General features: G+C 55.3%; 2 protein-coding genes across 4 annotated transcripts; both read left to right on the top strand.

The window, feature by feature from the left end:
• Positions 1–583: 583 nt before the first annotated feature.
• On the top strand, positions 584–5,587 carry MRPL38 (mitochondrial ribosomal protein L38). The gene is made up of 9 exons (XM_030296348.1): positions 584–689; positions 796–975; positions 2,319–2,453; positions 2,543–2,751; positions 3,279–3,351; positions 3,489–3,534; positions 4,513–4,671; positions 4,911–5,047; positions 5,236–5,587. The coding sequence occupies exons 1-9, from the start codon at positions 623–625 to the stop codon at positions 5,370–5,372; spliced, it is 1,143 nt and encodes a 380-aa protein (XP_030152208.1). The 5' UTR covers positions 584–622; the 3' UTR covers positions 5,373–5,587.
• A 1,542-nt stretch (positions 5,588–7,129) lies between these two features.
• TRIM65 (tripartite motif containing 65) lies at positions 7,130–11,434 on the top strand. Of its 3 annotated transcripts, XM_030296347.1 has the most exons (6): positions 7,130–7,597; positions 8,849–8,944; positions 9,200–9,433; positions 9,554–9,725; positions 9,861–9,926; positions 10,473–11,434. In XM_030296347.1, exons 1-6 carry the CDS (start codon positions 7,154–7,156, stop codon positions 11,045–11,047), a joined length of 1,587 nt encoding a protein of 528 aa, XP_030152207.1. In that variant the 5' UTR covers positions 7,130–7,153; the 3' UTR covers positions 11,048–11,434. The 3 variants fall into 3 exon arrangements, with proteins under 3 accessions (XP_030152207.1, XP_030152206.1, XP_030152205.1); XM_030296346.1 differs by having other exon boundaries at positions 9,257–9,433; positions 9,554–9,926; XM_030296345.1 differs by having other exon boundaries at positions 9,554–9,926.
• Positions 11,435–17,171: the final 5,737 nt, after the last annotated feature.

The following is a 17,171-nucleotide window of genomic DNA, read 5'->3' as shown; positions in this document are numbered from 1 at the left end:
GGGCTACACAGCTGTGTATCTGCTGGCCTTTTTCCCTTCACAATTATAAACAACCTCTCAAGATCATAACCCAGTTGCTTAATTCCGTTCCCTGTAGAGAGAGAAATGCTGGTGGAAAGTGACAATGAGAGAAGATACTATCTGCTTGCGGTTGATACATGTGGGAATCCGTGCTAGGCCTTTCAAATAGTTAATTTACAAGCGACCCCATTCTTAGTGGGTTCTAGGGCACCCACATGCATGTTTCTCAAAAGTAAGAACGAATGGAGAAATCCCAGCCGCCTGATCAACGACCAGCAAGCCGCAAACCTCAGGGCCTGGAGACCCTGGGTGTCCGCATTCGCAGAGGGGCAAGCTACGGGTCTGCCGCCCCCTGGTGGCCGGCCGCGGGCAGGGGCCCGGACCGCGCGCAGCTCCGCCCCGCCGGCCCCCCGGCACTTCCGGAGTCAGGGCGCAGGGCGCCCGCCGCCACCTCCGCACCGGAGGAGGGAGCTCTTGCCTCCGGGAAGGAGGAGTCTGGGGCCCGGGTGGGGGCGTGGCTTCCAGGACGCGAGCCCAGGGGCGGGGCCTCCGCTGTGCGCTCAGGCACTGCTCGGGCCACCTCTGCCGCGTCCCAGGGAAGATGGCGGCGCCCTGGTGGCGAGCCGCGCTGTATGGAAGTCGGAGGTGGCGGAGCTTCAGCACTTCGGGTGAGGGGTCTGAGGTGGGGGGCTCTTGGAGGTCCCCGTAAAGATCAAACCGCGGAGCTCGAGCCAGCGTCCGCCCCTGGCCTCACGTCCCGCACTCTGCCCGCAGCCGCCCTGAGTCGCCGGACCGCCCCTCTGGGGCCGATGCCCAACGAGGACATCGATGTGAGCAACCTGGAGCGGCTGGAGAAGTACCGAAGCTTCGACCGTTACCGGCGCCGGGCGGAGCAGGAGGCGCGGAACCCGCACTGGTGGCGGACGTACCGGGAGTACTTCTGCGAGGAGTCAGGTGCGCGGCGGCCGGAACCAAGATGAGGACGCAAGCGCTACTCCTTGGAGCCAGGGGAGCTTGGCTTCAAGATGTCTAGCGCTGATGGTCTGGAATACACATATATGATGGATTTATCTTGTCATTCTCACCTGGTCCTTCTTTAGATGTTATATCATCTAAAGAAATGTCTCTTACAAAGGATATTAAGAGGCATCTGTAAAGTGGAGATGCAGGTCGTAGCAAAAATAGAGGCAGGAAGGGGCGCCTGGCTGGCTCAGTTGGTAGAGCATGCCATTCTTGATCTCAGGGTCTAGAGTTCAAGCCTCACGTTGGCCGTAGAGTTTCCATTAAAAAGCGGGGGATGGGGGGTGGGGAGGTGGAGGCAGGGACGTCTTGGTTCGGTTGGTTAGGCGTCCCAACTCTTGATTTCGGCTCAGGTGATCTCATGGTTCATGGGTTCGACCCCCAGGTCGGACTCTCCTCTGGCAGCTTGGAACCTGCTTGGGATCCTCTCTTCCCCTCTCTCTGCCCCTCCCCTGCTCACACGCTCTGTCTCTATCTCAAAATAAATAAATAAACTTAAAAGAGGCAGGAAAAGGAGCAAAAAGCAGATTTTTATGGAGCCCTTCATTTTCCCCATCTCAGAGTGGCTTGCCTGAGCTTCGCTTTCCTCAGTGTAAAATAAAAGTTGTGTCTGTGTCACAAAATTGCTGTATTAAGGGATGCAGTCCATCGGAATTTTTTAGAGAAATGCCATCTCTGACGAGGGTTCAGTGCATCTTACTTATTGTTACCGTCTAACGTAAATGGAAAAAGGTATTGGATTGAAAGTCATTTGGGCCGGTGTTTTTCAAAGCGTGTTCTGAGACCAGCAGCATAGGCACTACCTAGGCGCTTGTTAGGAAAGGAGAAATCTCCGGCCTCACATTGACCTGCTGATTCAGAATCTGAATTTTAATAAAACTTCGCAGGTGTGTCCATTAAAGTGTGAGAAGTGTGCTTCTTTAAGGCTTTATCTGGCTTCAGCTCATTATCCTACCAGGAACTCAGGTTCATGTCTGTGTCCAGGTGTGAACAGGCTTGAAGGTCATCCCAGCCATAATTGGGATGATCATCCACCTGCATTTCCCATGACCCAGGCAGGGTGACCTGGTTTAGGGATCAGAAAACGCAGTCTCAAGTTGAACCCACTTTGCTTAGCACCTGGACCCTGTTCGGGCCTGTGAAGAGACTGCACAGTATTGATTGAGTTTCGTGAATTAAAGGGTAAAGCTTGGGCGAGTTGGAAGACTAGGCAGGGATAGGCAGCTTCACTGAGACTTGCTCCCACTTTCTCCAGTATATATACCTTCCCTCCCCAGATCCCAAAGACAAGATTGACATCGGGCTCCCTCCACCCAAGGTCAGCCGGACCCAACAGCTGCTGGAGCGGAAACGGGTCCTCCGGGAGCTGCGGGCCAACCCGGAGGAGGAGCGAGCCGCCCGCCTCCGCACAGGTAAGCTCCCCCCATGAGGGTAGGGGGGCCCCCCGAGTGGCCCCCCCCCCCCCACACCCTGCATCCTAAGCAGCATCATTCCTTACCAGCTCGCATCCCACTGGAGGCGGTGCGGGCCGAGTGGGAGAGGACCTGTGGCCCCTATCATAAGCAGCGTCTGGCTGAGTACTACGGCCTCTATCGAGACCTGTTCCATGGTGCCACCTTCGTACCCCGCGTCCCCCTGCACGTGGCCTATGCCGTGGGGGAGGACGACTTGATGCCTGTATACCACGGCAACGAGATTACTCCAACAGAGGTACTGCTTACTTGAGCCCCTCCCCGCACCGTGTGGACAGACAGCCCACTGCAGGACCACAGACAGCTCCTTGCTGAAAGCACTTGCAGAGGCAGTTTTTATGGTGGTAAAGGGCACAAGCATGCCATCTATGTAGGCTGATTTGGGGTTTTGTTCTTTTCCCCCTTTTGATCCCCTGGTAAACACCACAATAATCACCAGAGAAGGAATATAAAATGAAAGAAAAAGAAGCCCTGTCTGGGCAGACTCCTGGCCCCCTGTCTTCGGAGTGCCCTCCTAGCCTCTGTCCGTTGATGTGAGGGCCGCCTTGTGGTTTGGATAGAGAGCCGGATAGGCAACTCTGCAGGGTTCCTTCTACAAGCTTCTCTGCTGACCTGCCTCTCAAGGGACTGTCAAGGGTGTTTGAATCAGAGCGGGCTCTCCCTTCCCCCAAGCTCCCTCAGACTCCTGTCCTCCAGAAAGGTCTGTTTACCGCAGCTGGTCTATCCCTGATGGGGGTGACACCTTCCCTGTTGTCTCCCCGCCAGGCTGCCCAGGCCCCAGAGGTGACCTATGAGGCAGACAAGGGTTCCATATGGACACTGCTGCTCACCAATTTGGGTAGGTGTCTGGGGCTCACCAGGCCTCCTGCCTCCCTCGCCTCCCATGGGCCAGGGCTGGGGGGGGGGGGGGCGGGTAGTAGGGGCGGGGCCGGTGCTTGTGGGGCCCCTCAGTCAGTGGGCTCTGTTTGTGTACAGATGGACACCTGCTGGAGCCGGATGCTGAATACATCCACTGGCTGGTGTAAGTACCTGGGGGGGGGAATGGTCAGAGGCATGTGAGGGAGCCCTGGATCCTGGAAAGAGCTGCCCCTGAATTTTAGTCTTGGCTCCACCGAGGATTAACTGTGGACCTTTGGATTAACCTCCCACCGCAGGTGGCAGCCCCTCCCCTCCGCTCTCTGATGCCACCAAGAGCCCTGTGATCCACTCACTGGCTGAAGACAGGTCCAGAAGAAAAAGCAGGCATTAGGCCTTAGCTGTTGCCAACAGGCCTGTTGGTCTCCCTGAACTCATTTCCTCCTGTGTAAAACCAGGGTGATGCCACCCCACGCTTTAGCCTCCCTGAGGGGTTCTATGACAATCAGATGCGAAAAGGACAGTGAGAGACCCCTGGCAGCTGGGGCTGCCCGAGCTGGGCTGCCTTTTGTTTTCTCAGTGGCCTTTGGCTCTGGAGCCAGGGGGGGCAGAGGTCAGGCAGTTGACCCCAGCTTTGGGACTGATGGGTAATTGGGACCAGTACCCGGGAGGCTGGTTTCTACCATTTTTAGTTAACTGCAGTTACCAACGTGTACAGCAGGACCCTCCAGGGAGTTATATCTAGGGGAGGTATAGTAGCCATTGTGGTGCCAGAGCGGGCTCACACTGCCTGACAAACCCCAGAGCCTTCGGGAAACACAGGGGCAGCCCAAAGATAGTGTGGCTGTCCAGCCCAAAAGGCCGTGGTGGCCCCCCCCCCCCGGCTCCCCATGGCCTATAAACAGGGCGCTAGACCTCATCCTCTTGTTGACCATCTCTAGGACTCTTGTCCTCAGCCTCTGAACCTCTGCTGTTTCCAAGTGAGCGGTCCGTCCGAGGGTTCACAGAACTATGCCTCCTGCTTCACTGTTCGATGAAGGTCATGTTAGGGGGTGTCCTCCCAGGGAGTGATAGCACCTCTAGGGAGCACTCCAGCTGCCGCCTTCCTTGAGTGTCAGTTAATGGATCCTTTTCCTCCCACCAGAACCAACATCCCAGGCAACAGGGTGGCTGAAGGACAGGAGACGTGTCCCTACCTGCCCCCCTTCCCTGCCCGAGGCTCCGGCTTCCACCGTTTTGCTTTCCTGCTCTTCAAGCAGGACAAGCTAATTGACTTCTCTGGGGACACCCGGCCCTCACCCTGGTAATCTACACGTCCAGCCCCTCTCCCGGCCCCATTCCCTCTCGCCACCCAGGCCTCAGGCCACCTTCCCAGGAATGGTCTGCCCTGCTCAGTTCTCCTGTCTCTTACACTTGAGACGGGCAGAAGGGTAGTTGTGCAGACCATAAGGGGCTTCTCAGGATTGCCTGTGGGGCTGGAGGTGGGGTGTGGGGCTCTGATGCCTCATTCCCTGCTCTTAAATGCTCCCCATCTTCTTATAGCTATCAGCTTGCCCAAAGGACCTTCCACACTTTTGATTTCTACAAGAAACACCAGGAAGCCATGACACCAGCTGGCCTGGCCTTTTTCCAGTGCCGCTGGGATGATTCCGTCACCCACATCTTCCACCGGCTTCTGGGTAAGGCCAGAGTGGGCTAGGGGTGGGGGCTGGAGGGGGAGGGGGGCGGTGGCCTGAGCTCACAGACCTCTCCTGACCTGCCAGGGAGGGCCACCTTGGGTGGGCTGGCTGGGCAGTCCCGGGTTAGCAGACAAGGGGAAGGGGCTCAGGCTTGCCTCAGTCCACACCCACACTCCCTCTTCCCGCAGACATGCGGGAGCCTGTGTTTGAGTTTGTGCGGCCACCCCCTTACCACCCCAAGCAGAAGCGCTTCCCCCACCGGCAGCCCCTGCGCTACCTGGACCGGTACAGGGACAGTCACGAACCCACCTACGGTATCTACTAAGTGACCAGAGTGCCACCCACCCCAGAAAGTGGACTAAGCCTCTCAGGCTCCACCAGCAGGAACAATAAAGACACGGCGCCACAGGGCCAGCTTCTGGGTCCTGCTTGAGGCAGCTCCTCTGTGGCCCTGCCGGCAGGCCCAGGGTTTGGGAGTGAAGAGAGCTCTCCGAAGATGGTAGCAGGGGTGGGACATGTGAATAAAGATTTTTTTTTTTTTTAAGTTTGTTTATTTATTTTGAGGGGGGAGGGGCACAGAGCCCAACACTGGCGTCGAACTCGAACTGTAAGATCATGACCTAAGCTGAAATCAGGAGTCAGACTGTTAACCAGCGGTGCCCCAAAGATGATTTTTGCCATAGCTCGTCTGAGTCTGTGTTCGGGAGCAGCCAGCGCTCCCTCCTCCAACCCCACGATGGATTTGTCATGCTTCACGAATGGAAAGAGAACCGCCTCCCGCCTCAGGAGGTGGCCCCTCACCTCTACCTCCCCAGGGTGTCGGGCCCTGAGATCGAGTGGCCAGAGACAGGTACAGAAGGCAGGCGGTGGGGCTTGGTTGCTCCCACAGGCCTCTTGAAAGAGCTTTGCCAGCCCCAAGCATTGTCCCCTTGCCGTTGAATTCACAGTACAGGGGCAGACCCTGGCATCGGCTACTCTGGCACACCCCCGCTTGGGGCCCAGAAAGCCCCTGCAGCCTCACTGGCTGGTTACAGTATTATTTCTCCTAAGTAGCCAGTCAGGAGGACACCAGTGCACCTTTTCCGGGAAGAGGAGCTTCACGAATTACAGAAGACCTCATGCTTGCTGCATTGCGGTGAGCGGGCATCCTGCCTCAAAACTAAGCCAGGTTGGTTAGAGAAACCAGAAGTAATCCTCCTCCAGCTCACGCTGGGCCAGCACACTGCCCCAGGGCAGGTGGGTCAGAGCCAGGACCCCTCTCCTGTGCTCAGCTGCAGGGGGACCTCTATAAAAAGGGAGCTCTTCTTCCAGAAGAGCTTGCATCTGCAAACAAGGAACTCCCCAGCAGGGGACCCACACGGAGAGAGGATTCCAAGGCCAGCTGAAGGTTGCTTTGGGTTTCCACTAAAAGGGGGTATGAAAAAAACACTGTGGATTGGTCTGTGTTGGTGACCAGAAATTTCCACCTCGCTGTTTACTTTAAAAGAACCAAAATTTGGCGTGGCCTAGAGAAAGGAGATACCCCAATCTGGCAAATGCCTGAAACTCCGCCCAAGGAAAAGGGCAGCAGAGCACCTCCCATCAGGAGAGAGCCTGTGTGCCCAGAGCTCTTACTGCCAGGCACAACCCCGCGCAGCCTCATTTAATCGCCAAAGCTGCTGGGAAGTAGCTGCTGTTCAGGTTTTCAGATGGGCCCGTAAGGGGTTCCGTGGTGACCCTCAGGCAGGAGGAGCGTCCGAAGCCCAACGGGGTTCCCAAAAGTTCTTGTCTCTGTAGGTGGGGGCCGCTCCCCAACACCCCCCCCCCCCACACACACACACACAGGAGCTGCTTAACGAGGGTTTGGAGCAACGGGATGGAGTTCCCAGGGTGGAACCACCGGGAGCCGGAGCCCAACTCCCACCTGGGGTGACTCGGAGCCTCGACAGAAGGGAGGAGGCCGGTGCGGCGACGGCCGAGGCGCGGCTGGCGCGGGAGGCGACGGTCGCGGCGCGTCCCGGCTCCTCCCCGCCGCACCCACGCCCTGCGCTGCCCGCCCCCTCGCCGAGGCCCCGCCCCCTCGCTGAGGCCCCACCCCTGCCGGCTCTACGAGGCGCCGCCACCGCCATGGACGCCCAGAAGCTGGAAGACAAGCTGACCTGCGCCATCTGCCTGGAGCTCTACCTGGAGCCGGTGACGCTGCCCTGCGGCCACAACTTCTGCGGGGATTGCATCCGGGACTGGTGGGGCTGCCGCGACAAGGCGTGCCCCGAGTGCCGGGAGCACTTCCCCGACGGCGCCGAGCTGCGCCGCAATGTGGCCCTCACCGGCGTGCTCGAGTTGATGCGCGCCGGGCCTGCCCCGGCTCCCGATCCCGACCCCGCTCCGGCTCTCGGCCCCGACCCCGCCCCGGCCCCCGGCTCCGGGCCGGGCGCGCGCTGTCCCCGGCACGGGCAGCCCCTCGAGTTCTTCTGTCGCACGGAGGGTCGCTGCGTGTGCAGCGCATGCACCGTGAACGAGTGTCGCCTCCACGAGCGGGCGCTGCTGGACACTGAGCGTCGGGAACGCGAGGTGACACCGGAGTGCCCTGCCCTGTCTTTAGGCGCCTAGGCTGGGGCGGACAGCTTAAGCAGGAGGCGGCTTTGGGATGTTTGTGGTCCTGGATAGAAGGAGAAAACAGGTGCTTGAAATAGAGATTTCGGAGCTGGTGACAAGCTCAGGGTGAGGCCCCAGGACTGAGTGGCTGAAACGGAGTGAAGAAAGCGGTGAGGACGCCAGGGGTCCAAGCGCTGGAGTGTTGGAGGATAAACCCTGTGGCTGCTGAAGTCACAGAGAATAGAATGCTCCTGCTGAGGCTCTGAGCTCGAAGTTTGCAGTGAAGGCCAGCAGATGACAACAAGGAGGGAGTGGCAGGTGGTACCACCAGGTGGCACACACATGCCTAAGGGGCCGTGTTTTGCTAGAGGGAAGTGATGCGGGGTGTGAGAAGGACAGATGCCCGTCCCTGGGGGAGACTCTGGTGGAACCAGAAGAGGTCCCCCCCCCCTTTCTGCATGCAGCATATGATGGAACGCTGGAGGCCAAGGGGCCTGGACAAAGACACAGGCATCAGGCTTAGGAAGATCTGATGGCTTTGGCCAAATTATCAATTTCTCTGTCCCATTTCCTCATCTTTGAAGTGGGGATCATGATGGTTCCTGCCTCATAAAGTGTGGCCAAGAGAAGGAGAAGCAAGACAGGCTCTTGAGCAAGGGCAGGGAATGGTGCTTTGTCCCGTTTCCATGAAAGCACGATGTTCTACCCTCAAGGGTACCAGAGGAGTCGCAAATAGGGGTGCCCTCTTCCCCTCATGCCCAGAGCTGGGGCTGAGGACTGGCCGGTATTTGGAGGAACCTGCCTCGTGCATGCACTACACCACCCACTTCCCAAATAGCTTTGGTGCTTTGAGCCGAAGCCAGAAGTACCGCTCCCACCATTTATTGCCTGGGGGTAGTGCGGGGTGGGTTTACAGCCCAGAGACAGTGGGTGCTCTGCCCCAGGTTGCTCGGCTTGCAAGAGGGACTGGAGGTCAGGTGTAAATCCAAAGGCCTCTGCTCTGCCTGTGTACCTCCCTGTTCCAGGTTGGGAACCGGCTTTGTCCAGATCTCCCTGGGACGCTAACCCAGTTCCCCTGGGGTGCTGAGACCGAGGCTGGTGCTCTGTGTGCTGGCCCACTGGTCTGCCTTGCTGGGGGTGGCCCTGGGAGGGGACGCCCCGCATCTACAGATGTTTGTTGACTAACTGGCTTCTTCTTGTCACTTGTTCCCACTGTGGGCACCACAGGCCCAGCTGAGAGCCATGCTGGAGGTCACCCAGCAGCAGGCCACCGAGGCTGAGAGCCAGCTAAAGGAACTGCAGGAGCAAAGCAGCCAGGTCCAGGTACGAGGCCCGTCTGTTCTACCTCACTACCTCCTCATGCCGTGCCCTTCGGGCAGCCACCAATGGATCCCTGGGACACTGGGTAGCAGGTGCGAGCCACCTTGGAAATGCCTCCTGGCAGCAGGGAGGGAGGGGCTGAGCGGGGGGGGGGGGGGGGGGAGAACGGTTCCAGGGGCCCTGGCTCCCCACACCACCCCGCAGTCCAGGGGGCAGCCTTGGCCCCAGCCACCCTAGGCGACTCCTTTGCCCACTCAGAGCTCGGCCTGCACCCTGGCCTCCGTGGTCTCCAGCAAATTCAGCTGCCTGCTGCAGGCCCTGGAGACGCGACGGACCTTGGCACTGACGGACATCGAGGTGGCCAAGACACAGGCACTAACGCAGGCCCAGGATGAAGAACGGCGGCTGCGGGGCCACCTGGAAGCCCTGGCTCACTACGACCGCAGGGTCCGGGACCTCCTGGAGCGGTGGGATGACCAGACCTTCCTCCAGGTACCGGGTCTCGGGGCGACAGGTGCACCTCGTGCACAGGTCGCTGGCTGACCCTGCACAGGTCGACCAGCGACCCTGCACCTCGTGCACAGGCTTACTGCAACTGTCCCTGGGGCTCAGGAATCACAGCTCCTGGCACCCCCAGGCCCTCTTGGGCCCCTGGCTCCTCTGCAGTGGGACGAAGAGCAGCAGCTGTCTGGCGTGGAGTCACTGAGCCGGCTGTATGGTCTCCTCCTGGATGAGGGGAGCCACCCCAGGGCACCGGCTGAGGCTGCTGATTTGGGCCCCGTGGGTAAGGCTGACCCCAGATCTCTCTCTACCCCTCCGGGCCCAGCTGGCCCTCCCACAGCCGGTGGGAGTGGGGTCGGGACCCTGCCCCCCATGAGCTCTCTCCCCGTCACTGCCCTAACACTTCTTTGCCTCCTAGAGGCCCCAGGCCCCCTGGCACCAGTCCCAAGCCCGGTTTGCCCACTGAGGAGGAAACTCTGGCAGAGTAAGGAGACCGGCACGGGTGTGTGTGCATAGGCGTGTGTGCGTTGTGCAACCGTGTGTACACCACGTGAGTACACGTGAGCATGTGTGCGCGTCTGTGTGAGTACGTGGAGGGGGCATGTGCTGTGACTGCCCTGTCCAGGGTGTCTGTTCCCTGCCCTTCCTTGGGTCTGTGCCCACCACACACACCTGTCGTAGGATGTAAACTTCTTACATGTGGAGCCAATACAGGGATACGGAGATTTCTGGGCATGCAAACCCATGCAAAGCCCTGGGATCGGTTATGATTCTTCCACTTGTTACCAAGTTAGGTTACTTCCGGGAGCCTCAGTTTCCTCATCTTTGAAATGAGGTGGATAGAAGTTTCCACCCAGGGCTGTGGCGAGGACGGACTCCCGCGCTGGTGCCCAGTGCCTGCTCCGCTGGCTGTGTGCCTGGCAGACGCTTGGTGTGCGTTGGGGAAGCTTCAGTTGCCATTTCTCCCTCCGGGGACAGAATGGCAGACAGACACCTACCCGCTCACCTCCCATCCATCTGTCCCTGACAGATTATCGCAATCTGACCTTCGACCCAGACAGCGCCAATTGCCACCTCTACCTGTCTCAGCAGGGCCAGCAGGTAAAGCACCGTCACAAGCCCCGGGACCTGGCCGGGCCACGCAGCTTCCAGCTGTGGCAGGTGCAGTGTGCCCAGGGCTTCCGGAACGGTCGACACTACTGGGAGGTGCGCACGTCTAATCACTCAGTGACGCTGGGCGTCGCCTATCCAGAACTTTCACGGCACAAGCAGGGGCCCCACACAGACAACATTGGGCGTGGGCCTAGCTCCTGGGGGCTCTGTGTTCAGGAGGACAGGGCCCAGGCCTGGCACAACGGGGAGGCCCGGCGCCTCCCAGGGGTGTCCGGGCGGCTCCTGGGCATGGATTTGGACCTGGCCTCTGGCCGCCTCACCTTCTACAGCCTGGAGCCCAAGGCCCAGCCCCTACATACCTTCCACGCCATTTTCACCCAGCCCCTCTACCCCGTCTTCTGGCTCCTGGAGGGTAGGACTTTGACCCTGTGCCATCGGCCTGAGGCTAAGCTCCCTCCGGGACTCCAGGAAGAGGCCGCGGGGCCCAGCTGAGGTGCTGCCTGGGCCTCAGAGGCTAGTGTGGCGCCCATGGGCCCCTGTTCCTGCTGGAGAGTGTGTGCGGTCCAGACCTCGCCGCACAGGAGGCACAACAACACACTTCGCTGCAGCTCACCTCCCTTGAATGTGATGTAGACCAAAGGGACGGGGCCTGGGGGGGGGGGGGAAAGCACAACCAATTCCTGGAGAAAACCTAGAGAAAAGCGATTTTTACCTCCTTCTCTCTCTTCTCGTAACATTTTGGCATATCTTAGTCTCTTTTGTATATCCTTGTGATTACATTTTGTAAACAATTGGGGTGGGGTGTTTTTTTGCCTTTTTTACTCAGCACAAGCATTTTTCACAGTATTAAAATTTTTCCCTGAATGATTACCATATAAACAGTCTTTGTAATTTTTCTATTTTATTTTATTTTTTAATATTTATTTATTTGTTTATTTATTTATTTATTAGCATTTATTTATTTTTGAGACAGAGAGAGACAGAGCATGAACGGGGGAGGGTCAGAGAGAGAGAGAGAGAGACACAGAATCTGAAACAGGCTTCAGGCTCTGAGGTGTCAGCACAGAGCCTGACGCGGGGCTTGAACTCATGGACCTCGAGATCATGACCTGAGCCGAAGTCAGACGCTTAACTGCCTGACCCACCCAGGCGCCCCTAATGTTTATTTATTTTTGAGACAGCATGAACGGGGGAGGGTCAGAGAGCAAGGGAGACACAGAATCCGAAGCAGGCTCCAGTCTCCGAGCTGTCAGCACAGAGCCCATCGCGGGGCTCGAGCCTGTGATCTGCAAGATCACGACCTGAGCCGAAGTCGGACGCTCAACCGACGGAGCCACCCAGGTGCCCCTCCACTTCTCTTATAAAAGACCTATATTAGCATGGTTTCGGCTTTCTTCAGTTACCTGAAAACAGGTACTAAGGTAGGTTTTTCATACAGCAGAGTGGCAGAACCTCAAATTTGCGAAAGCCAGGGGTAGTCTGCCGCGTGCCGTTTCTGCTCGTGAACGATTTCGTGAGAATGCTCTGCTTTTGGGTAGCCCCGGGGAACCTGTATGGGACATTCATGTTGTTTTATTTGGGGCTGTAAAAATTTGGCCACGGTGAATATTTTTGAGCAGGAAGCTTTGGCCGTATCCATGGTTACGAATGTAGGCTAAATTCTCAGTGGAGTTCCTCAATGGAAAAGTAACTAGCACTGGAAGATTTTCTTTTTACACAGAAGGCCAAAATGTATCAACCTGGAGTCAGGCCGACTATTCCCTCCTCGCCCCCGCCATCTGGGCGCAGCCTCAGCCCCCGTCATCCCAACACAGGGTGTGGGGATTAAGCGCACTGATACGTATACGCAACAGAACAGTGCTGGCTTCCTTTGCTTCTGTTTTTCCTACTCGGAAGGTGCTTCCCCGAAGGATCCCTGGACATTTATTTGTTTGTGTTTCTGGAAGTAGGGTTGCTGGGACCCAAGGCAACTGTCATTTTATTACTTAAAACATTCTGCTTCTTAAAAAATTTTTTTTTTCAACGTTTATTTATTTTTGGGACAGAGAGAGACAGAGCATGAACGGGGGAGGGGCAGAGAGAGAGGGAGACACAGAATCGGAAACAGGCTCCAGGCTCCGAGCCATCAGCCCAGAGCCTGACGCGGGGCTCGAACTCACGGACCGCGAGATCGTGACCTGGCTGAAGTCGGACGCTTAACCGACTGCGCCACCCAGGCGCCCCAAAAAACATTCTGCTTCTTGATCTGGGTGGTGGTTACAAGGATGTTTGCTTTATCACTTCTTACGCTGTGCATATATGTTTCATATGCTTGTGTGTAAATATTTCACAATAAAAATTTTTTAAGGATAACACATGCCAAAACACATCCTCCAAAAAAATACAAAGTATTTCTGTATTTGTAAAAATTAGATCTCCCTCCTACCTTGTAACCTGATGCCAGCTGCTGCGAGGGTCGCACACTCCATCGTGCAGCTGCTTCCCCAGCCTGTGGCTCTCTGTTCAAGGGCAGGGCCAGGCTTCTGATTGGTACAACCTGGGCAAGGGGCTTCTAGTGAGACTCCTACGTTGGGGACTTGCCAAACATGAGGGGGGCGCTTTCGCACTGGGCAGCCTGACAGGAATGACGCCAGGCGGTCACCTTGCTGTACAGCGGGGTTGACAGATGCTAAGAGACCCAGCAGAAGAGGAAGCAGGATTGGGCTGGCCAAGTGGCTGGCATCACCGGCTGCCGCCCCCCCCATCCCCCTACCTTGTACAGATTGTAACCATCCTCCCCCCACCCCCACCCCCACCCCCACAACCAAAAGCCCCAGCACGTGTGTCCGATGGGCTGTGTCCACACTCTGAGAAGGTGAGAGAAAGGAAGAACAGCCTCCTTCCGTTTCTGTGGGGGAAGTGTTTGGGGTCTTTATTCTATGATACTACTTTTTATCAGGTTGTTAGTTCTTTCCATGTTGTTCCTTGGGAGTGTTCTTTATTGTGACTTAACCTTTATTTACATACAATGAGATGCCGCTGCCATTTTTGAAGACTGTGCTTCCCTAGGAGGTGTGGGGCAAGCATTTACGAATCTGTTGGAAAGCTGCTTCCAATGGAGTTCCCTTGGTCCATGTGATTCTGGCGGAAGTCTGTCTCCTCTCCAGGAAAAATGCATTGGGAGAGAGGGAAAAGAGCACGGACTTTGGGGTGTAACGTTTGTAAAGGGGACACGTTTGATTAGCCTGTGGGTTTTTCCAGCATATGTGCCCCACGCCTCCAGTTTCTGGGCTTCTGTGAGGCAGAATCAGGAGGATGGGCACATAAGCAGAAAGGGGCAGGGCAGGGGGACAGGAGAGATTTTTAAAAGACCAGGGCCTTCAGTGCCAGGAGAATTGGGGGAGTCAGATTGGAGGCTGCTCATCCCCAGGCCGGAAGGGATGGGAGGGAGCAGCATGGTGACTGTAGCATGGGAGGGAGTAGCATGGTAACATGGGATTGGCAACTAGAAGACAATGGAGCCAGGCTTTCTGAGGGCAAAGGATTTCCCATTCTAGAGTTCCATACCCAGCCAAACTGTCAGTGTCAAAGCTTGAGCAAAGACCTTAGCAGGCACTTTCGCATCTATTCTCAGGAAGCCCCCAGGACGTGTACTTCCCAAAAATAAAGAGGTAAATGAATGAAGGGGATAGAAGACCTGGGACCCAAGCAACAAAGAATTCAACACAAAAGAGAAGTGATAAAGAATTTAAGTCTCCAGAAACTGGAGCACAAACATGCACGCAGATGTTCAAGGCCTGTGAGCATGTGCTTTAGGGATGAGGAGGCAAATGCTAAAAGTAACAGGTAAAAGTTGACACTGGTGGTCTATGGGAGCAAGAATCTGCAGCAGGTGGGACACAGAAGTCCCAGCTTTTGTTATAAGCCTCATTAAATTGCTTGTCAAATTTTCTCTATTTTGAAATAAATACAAATTAAAATTTTTTTTTTAATTTTTTTTTCAACGTTTATTTATTTTTGGGACAGAGAGAGACAGAGCATGAACGGGGGAGGGGCAGAGAGAGAGGGAGACACAGAATTGGAAACAGGCTCCAGGCTCCGAGCCATCAGCCCAGAGCCCGACGCGGGGCTTGAACTCACGGACCGCGAGATCATGACCTGGCTGAAGTCGGACGCTTAACCGACTGCACCACCCAGGCGCCCCGAAATAAATACAAATTAAACATTTTCAAGTACATCAGCACCATTAAGTGCTACCGTGGGACATGGCGTGGATCCCGTTTCAATTTCATAGATGCAAAGCCAGGCTAGGAATGACTAGCTAATTACTCCCATTTGTAATGACTGCTTTTGCTCATTTGTTTTTGTTTCTGTTTGACCTTTTTTTTTTTTTTTCCTTCCAAGCAATACTGCAGCCCGAGAAACGGGTTCATATATGAGGTTTAGGATTATTTTCAGGTTGCACTTTCTCGGTTTCGGTCCTGCCTGCTCCGCGGGACTGGCTATATGACCTCTGGCAAGATGTGTAACCTGTCGGAATTCCATTTCCCCTTCTTCGTGACATAGTTCCCGCAAAGGCAGAGTGAGATGCAGGTGTGAACATGCTCCTGCAGACCTCAAAAGTGCCAGTTACCTTTTCCGCTTAAGAGCCAATTCGTTTCAAAAAGAATGAATACGTGGGACAAACTTAAAGCTTCGATAATGGAAATGAATTATTCAAACACCACCATCTAGACAAATCACATCTCTACGCCTTCCTAGGGAAGCAGATCTTCCTGAACAAGGTCGGGGGTGGGAAGCGGAACGTTAGCTGGGGCTTGTCCATAAACACTCCCAGCGGCACCCCTCACTCCTCCAGAACCAGGCGGGTCTGTGGACTCGGCAAGCCCAGGCAGCCCGGCCGCCAAGCCCTGGAGCAGGGTGGCGCGGATGCCTGAGCCTCCAAACTGTTCCTGGGTCTTGGCAAACAAGCGGCAGTCATGATCAAGTAGTGATCCGTGTGGAAACCAACGTATGGAACTCATTACCCGCCTTCCTGCCAAACTGGGCACACCCAGGCCGGTTCCCTCTGCTACTCCTCTTCTGGAAGATCTCTTCCCACCCTAGTTGTTGCACGGCCGAGTCCTAGCAACCCATGAAAGCCCAGCTCAGATGCCACTTCCTCCACACGGGCCTCCGTGAGCTCCGCCTTCCTGTGAGTCCCCCAGGATTGCACCCCTCATTTAACATTTCATAGATCTTAGTTTTCTTCTCTCCTTCCAGGAAAGATGTAAGGAGGCTCTGCATAGCATCTTTCTAAACTAGACATTCATAAACTGGGGGTCTTGGTGAGAAAATTCTCTGTATTTTCACCATTCTCTAAACCGAAATTTAGCATTTCTATTACAAATGGAGACGACACACCATAGTGGAATTAACAGTATCTGTGACTTGCCGCCAATAGAAACAGCAGATATTTTCGAAGCACATTATGTGGTGGCAGAGAACCTGAAATATCACTTCTGTTCATCACTATTTGAAATATATATATTAATTGTTAGGCCTCCATCGGATGTTGTCATTTATTGTGTTAAACACATATACAACTTTAACACAAATTTGGGGTTTGGGGGTGTTTTTTAGTTTATTTTTTTATTTTGAGAGAGAGACAGCATGAGCAGGGGTGGGGCAGAGAGAGAGAGAGAGAGAGAGAGAGAGAGAATCCCAAGCAGGCTCCACACTGTCAGCACTGAGTTCAACGCGGGGCTCAAGCTCACAAAACCGTGAGATCATGACTTGAGCCAAAATCAAGAGTCGTTCGCTTAGCCAACTGAGCCACCCAGGCGCCCCACAAATTAACTTTCTTATTGTATGTATACTTCAGTGTAATTGATTTCCATGAACTCCTATGCATTTTTAAAAGCATTTCTTTGGAGGGGCGCCTGGGTGGTTCAGTCAGTTAAGCGTCTGACACCTGCTCAGGTCATGATCTCACAGTTCGTGGGTTCGAGCCCCGCGTCGGGCTCTGTGCTGACAGCTCAGAGCCTGGAGCCTGCTTCAGATCCTGTGTCTTCCTCTCTCTCTGCTCCTCCCCCACTCACGCTGTGTCTCTCTCTCACAAAAATGAATAAACATTAAAAAAAAATTTTTTTAAGCATTAGTTTGGAAAGGGCTGCACCAGGCTTCGAGAGGGGCCCTGGCATGATGAGAAAGGTTAAGCCCCACTTCTGAATGGAATGCCCCTCACCCCTTTATTCCTTCCACTTTGGACTCTTGCCAACAGGGAGCCTGGTGGGGGAGTAGGAAGAATTGTCTCAATTATTATATATATATATATATATATATTTTTTTTTTTTTTTTGAGAGAGAGAGGGCACAAGTCGAGGGAGAGAGGCAGAGAGAGAGAGAGAATCCCAAGCAGACACCATACTGTCAGCACAGAGCCTGGCCCAGAGCTCGATCCCACAACTGTGAGATCATGACCTGAGCCGAAATCAAGAGTCAGATGCTTAACCAACTGAGCCACAGGCACCCCTCAATTATTTTTTTTTAAAAAAAAATTTTTTTTTTCAACGTTTATTTATTTTTCGGACAGAGAGAGACAGAGCATGAATGGGGGAGGGGCAGAGAGAGAGGGAGACACAGAATCGGAAACAGGC

Source organism: Lynx canadensis, chromosome E1, assembly GCF_007474595.2.
Source record: "Lynx canadensis isolate LIC74 chromosome E1, mLynCan4.pri.v2, whole genome shotgun sequence".
In the NCBI taxonomy this organism is placed as follows: domain Eukaryota; kingdom Metazoa; phylum Chordata; class Mammalia; order Carnivora; family Felidae; genus Lynx; species Lynx canadensis.
Note: the sequence above shows the minus strand (reverse complement) of the source record. Positions and strands in the feature narration are given on the sequence as shown.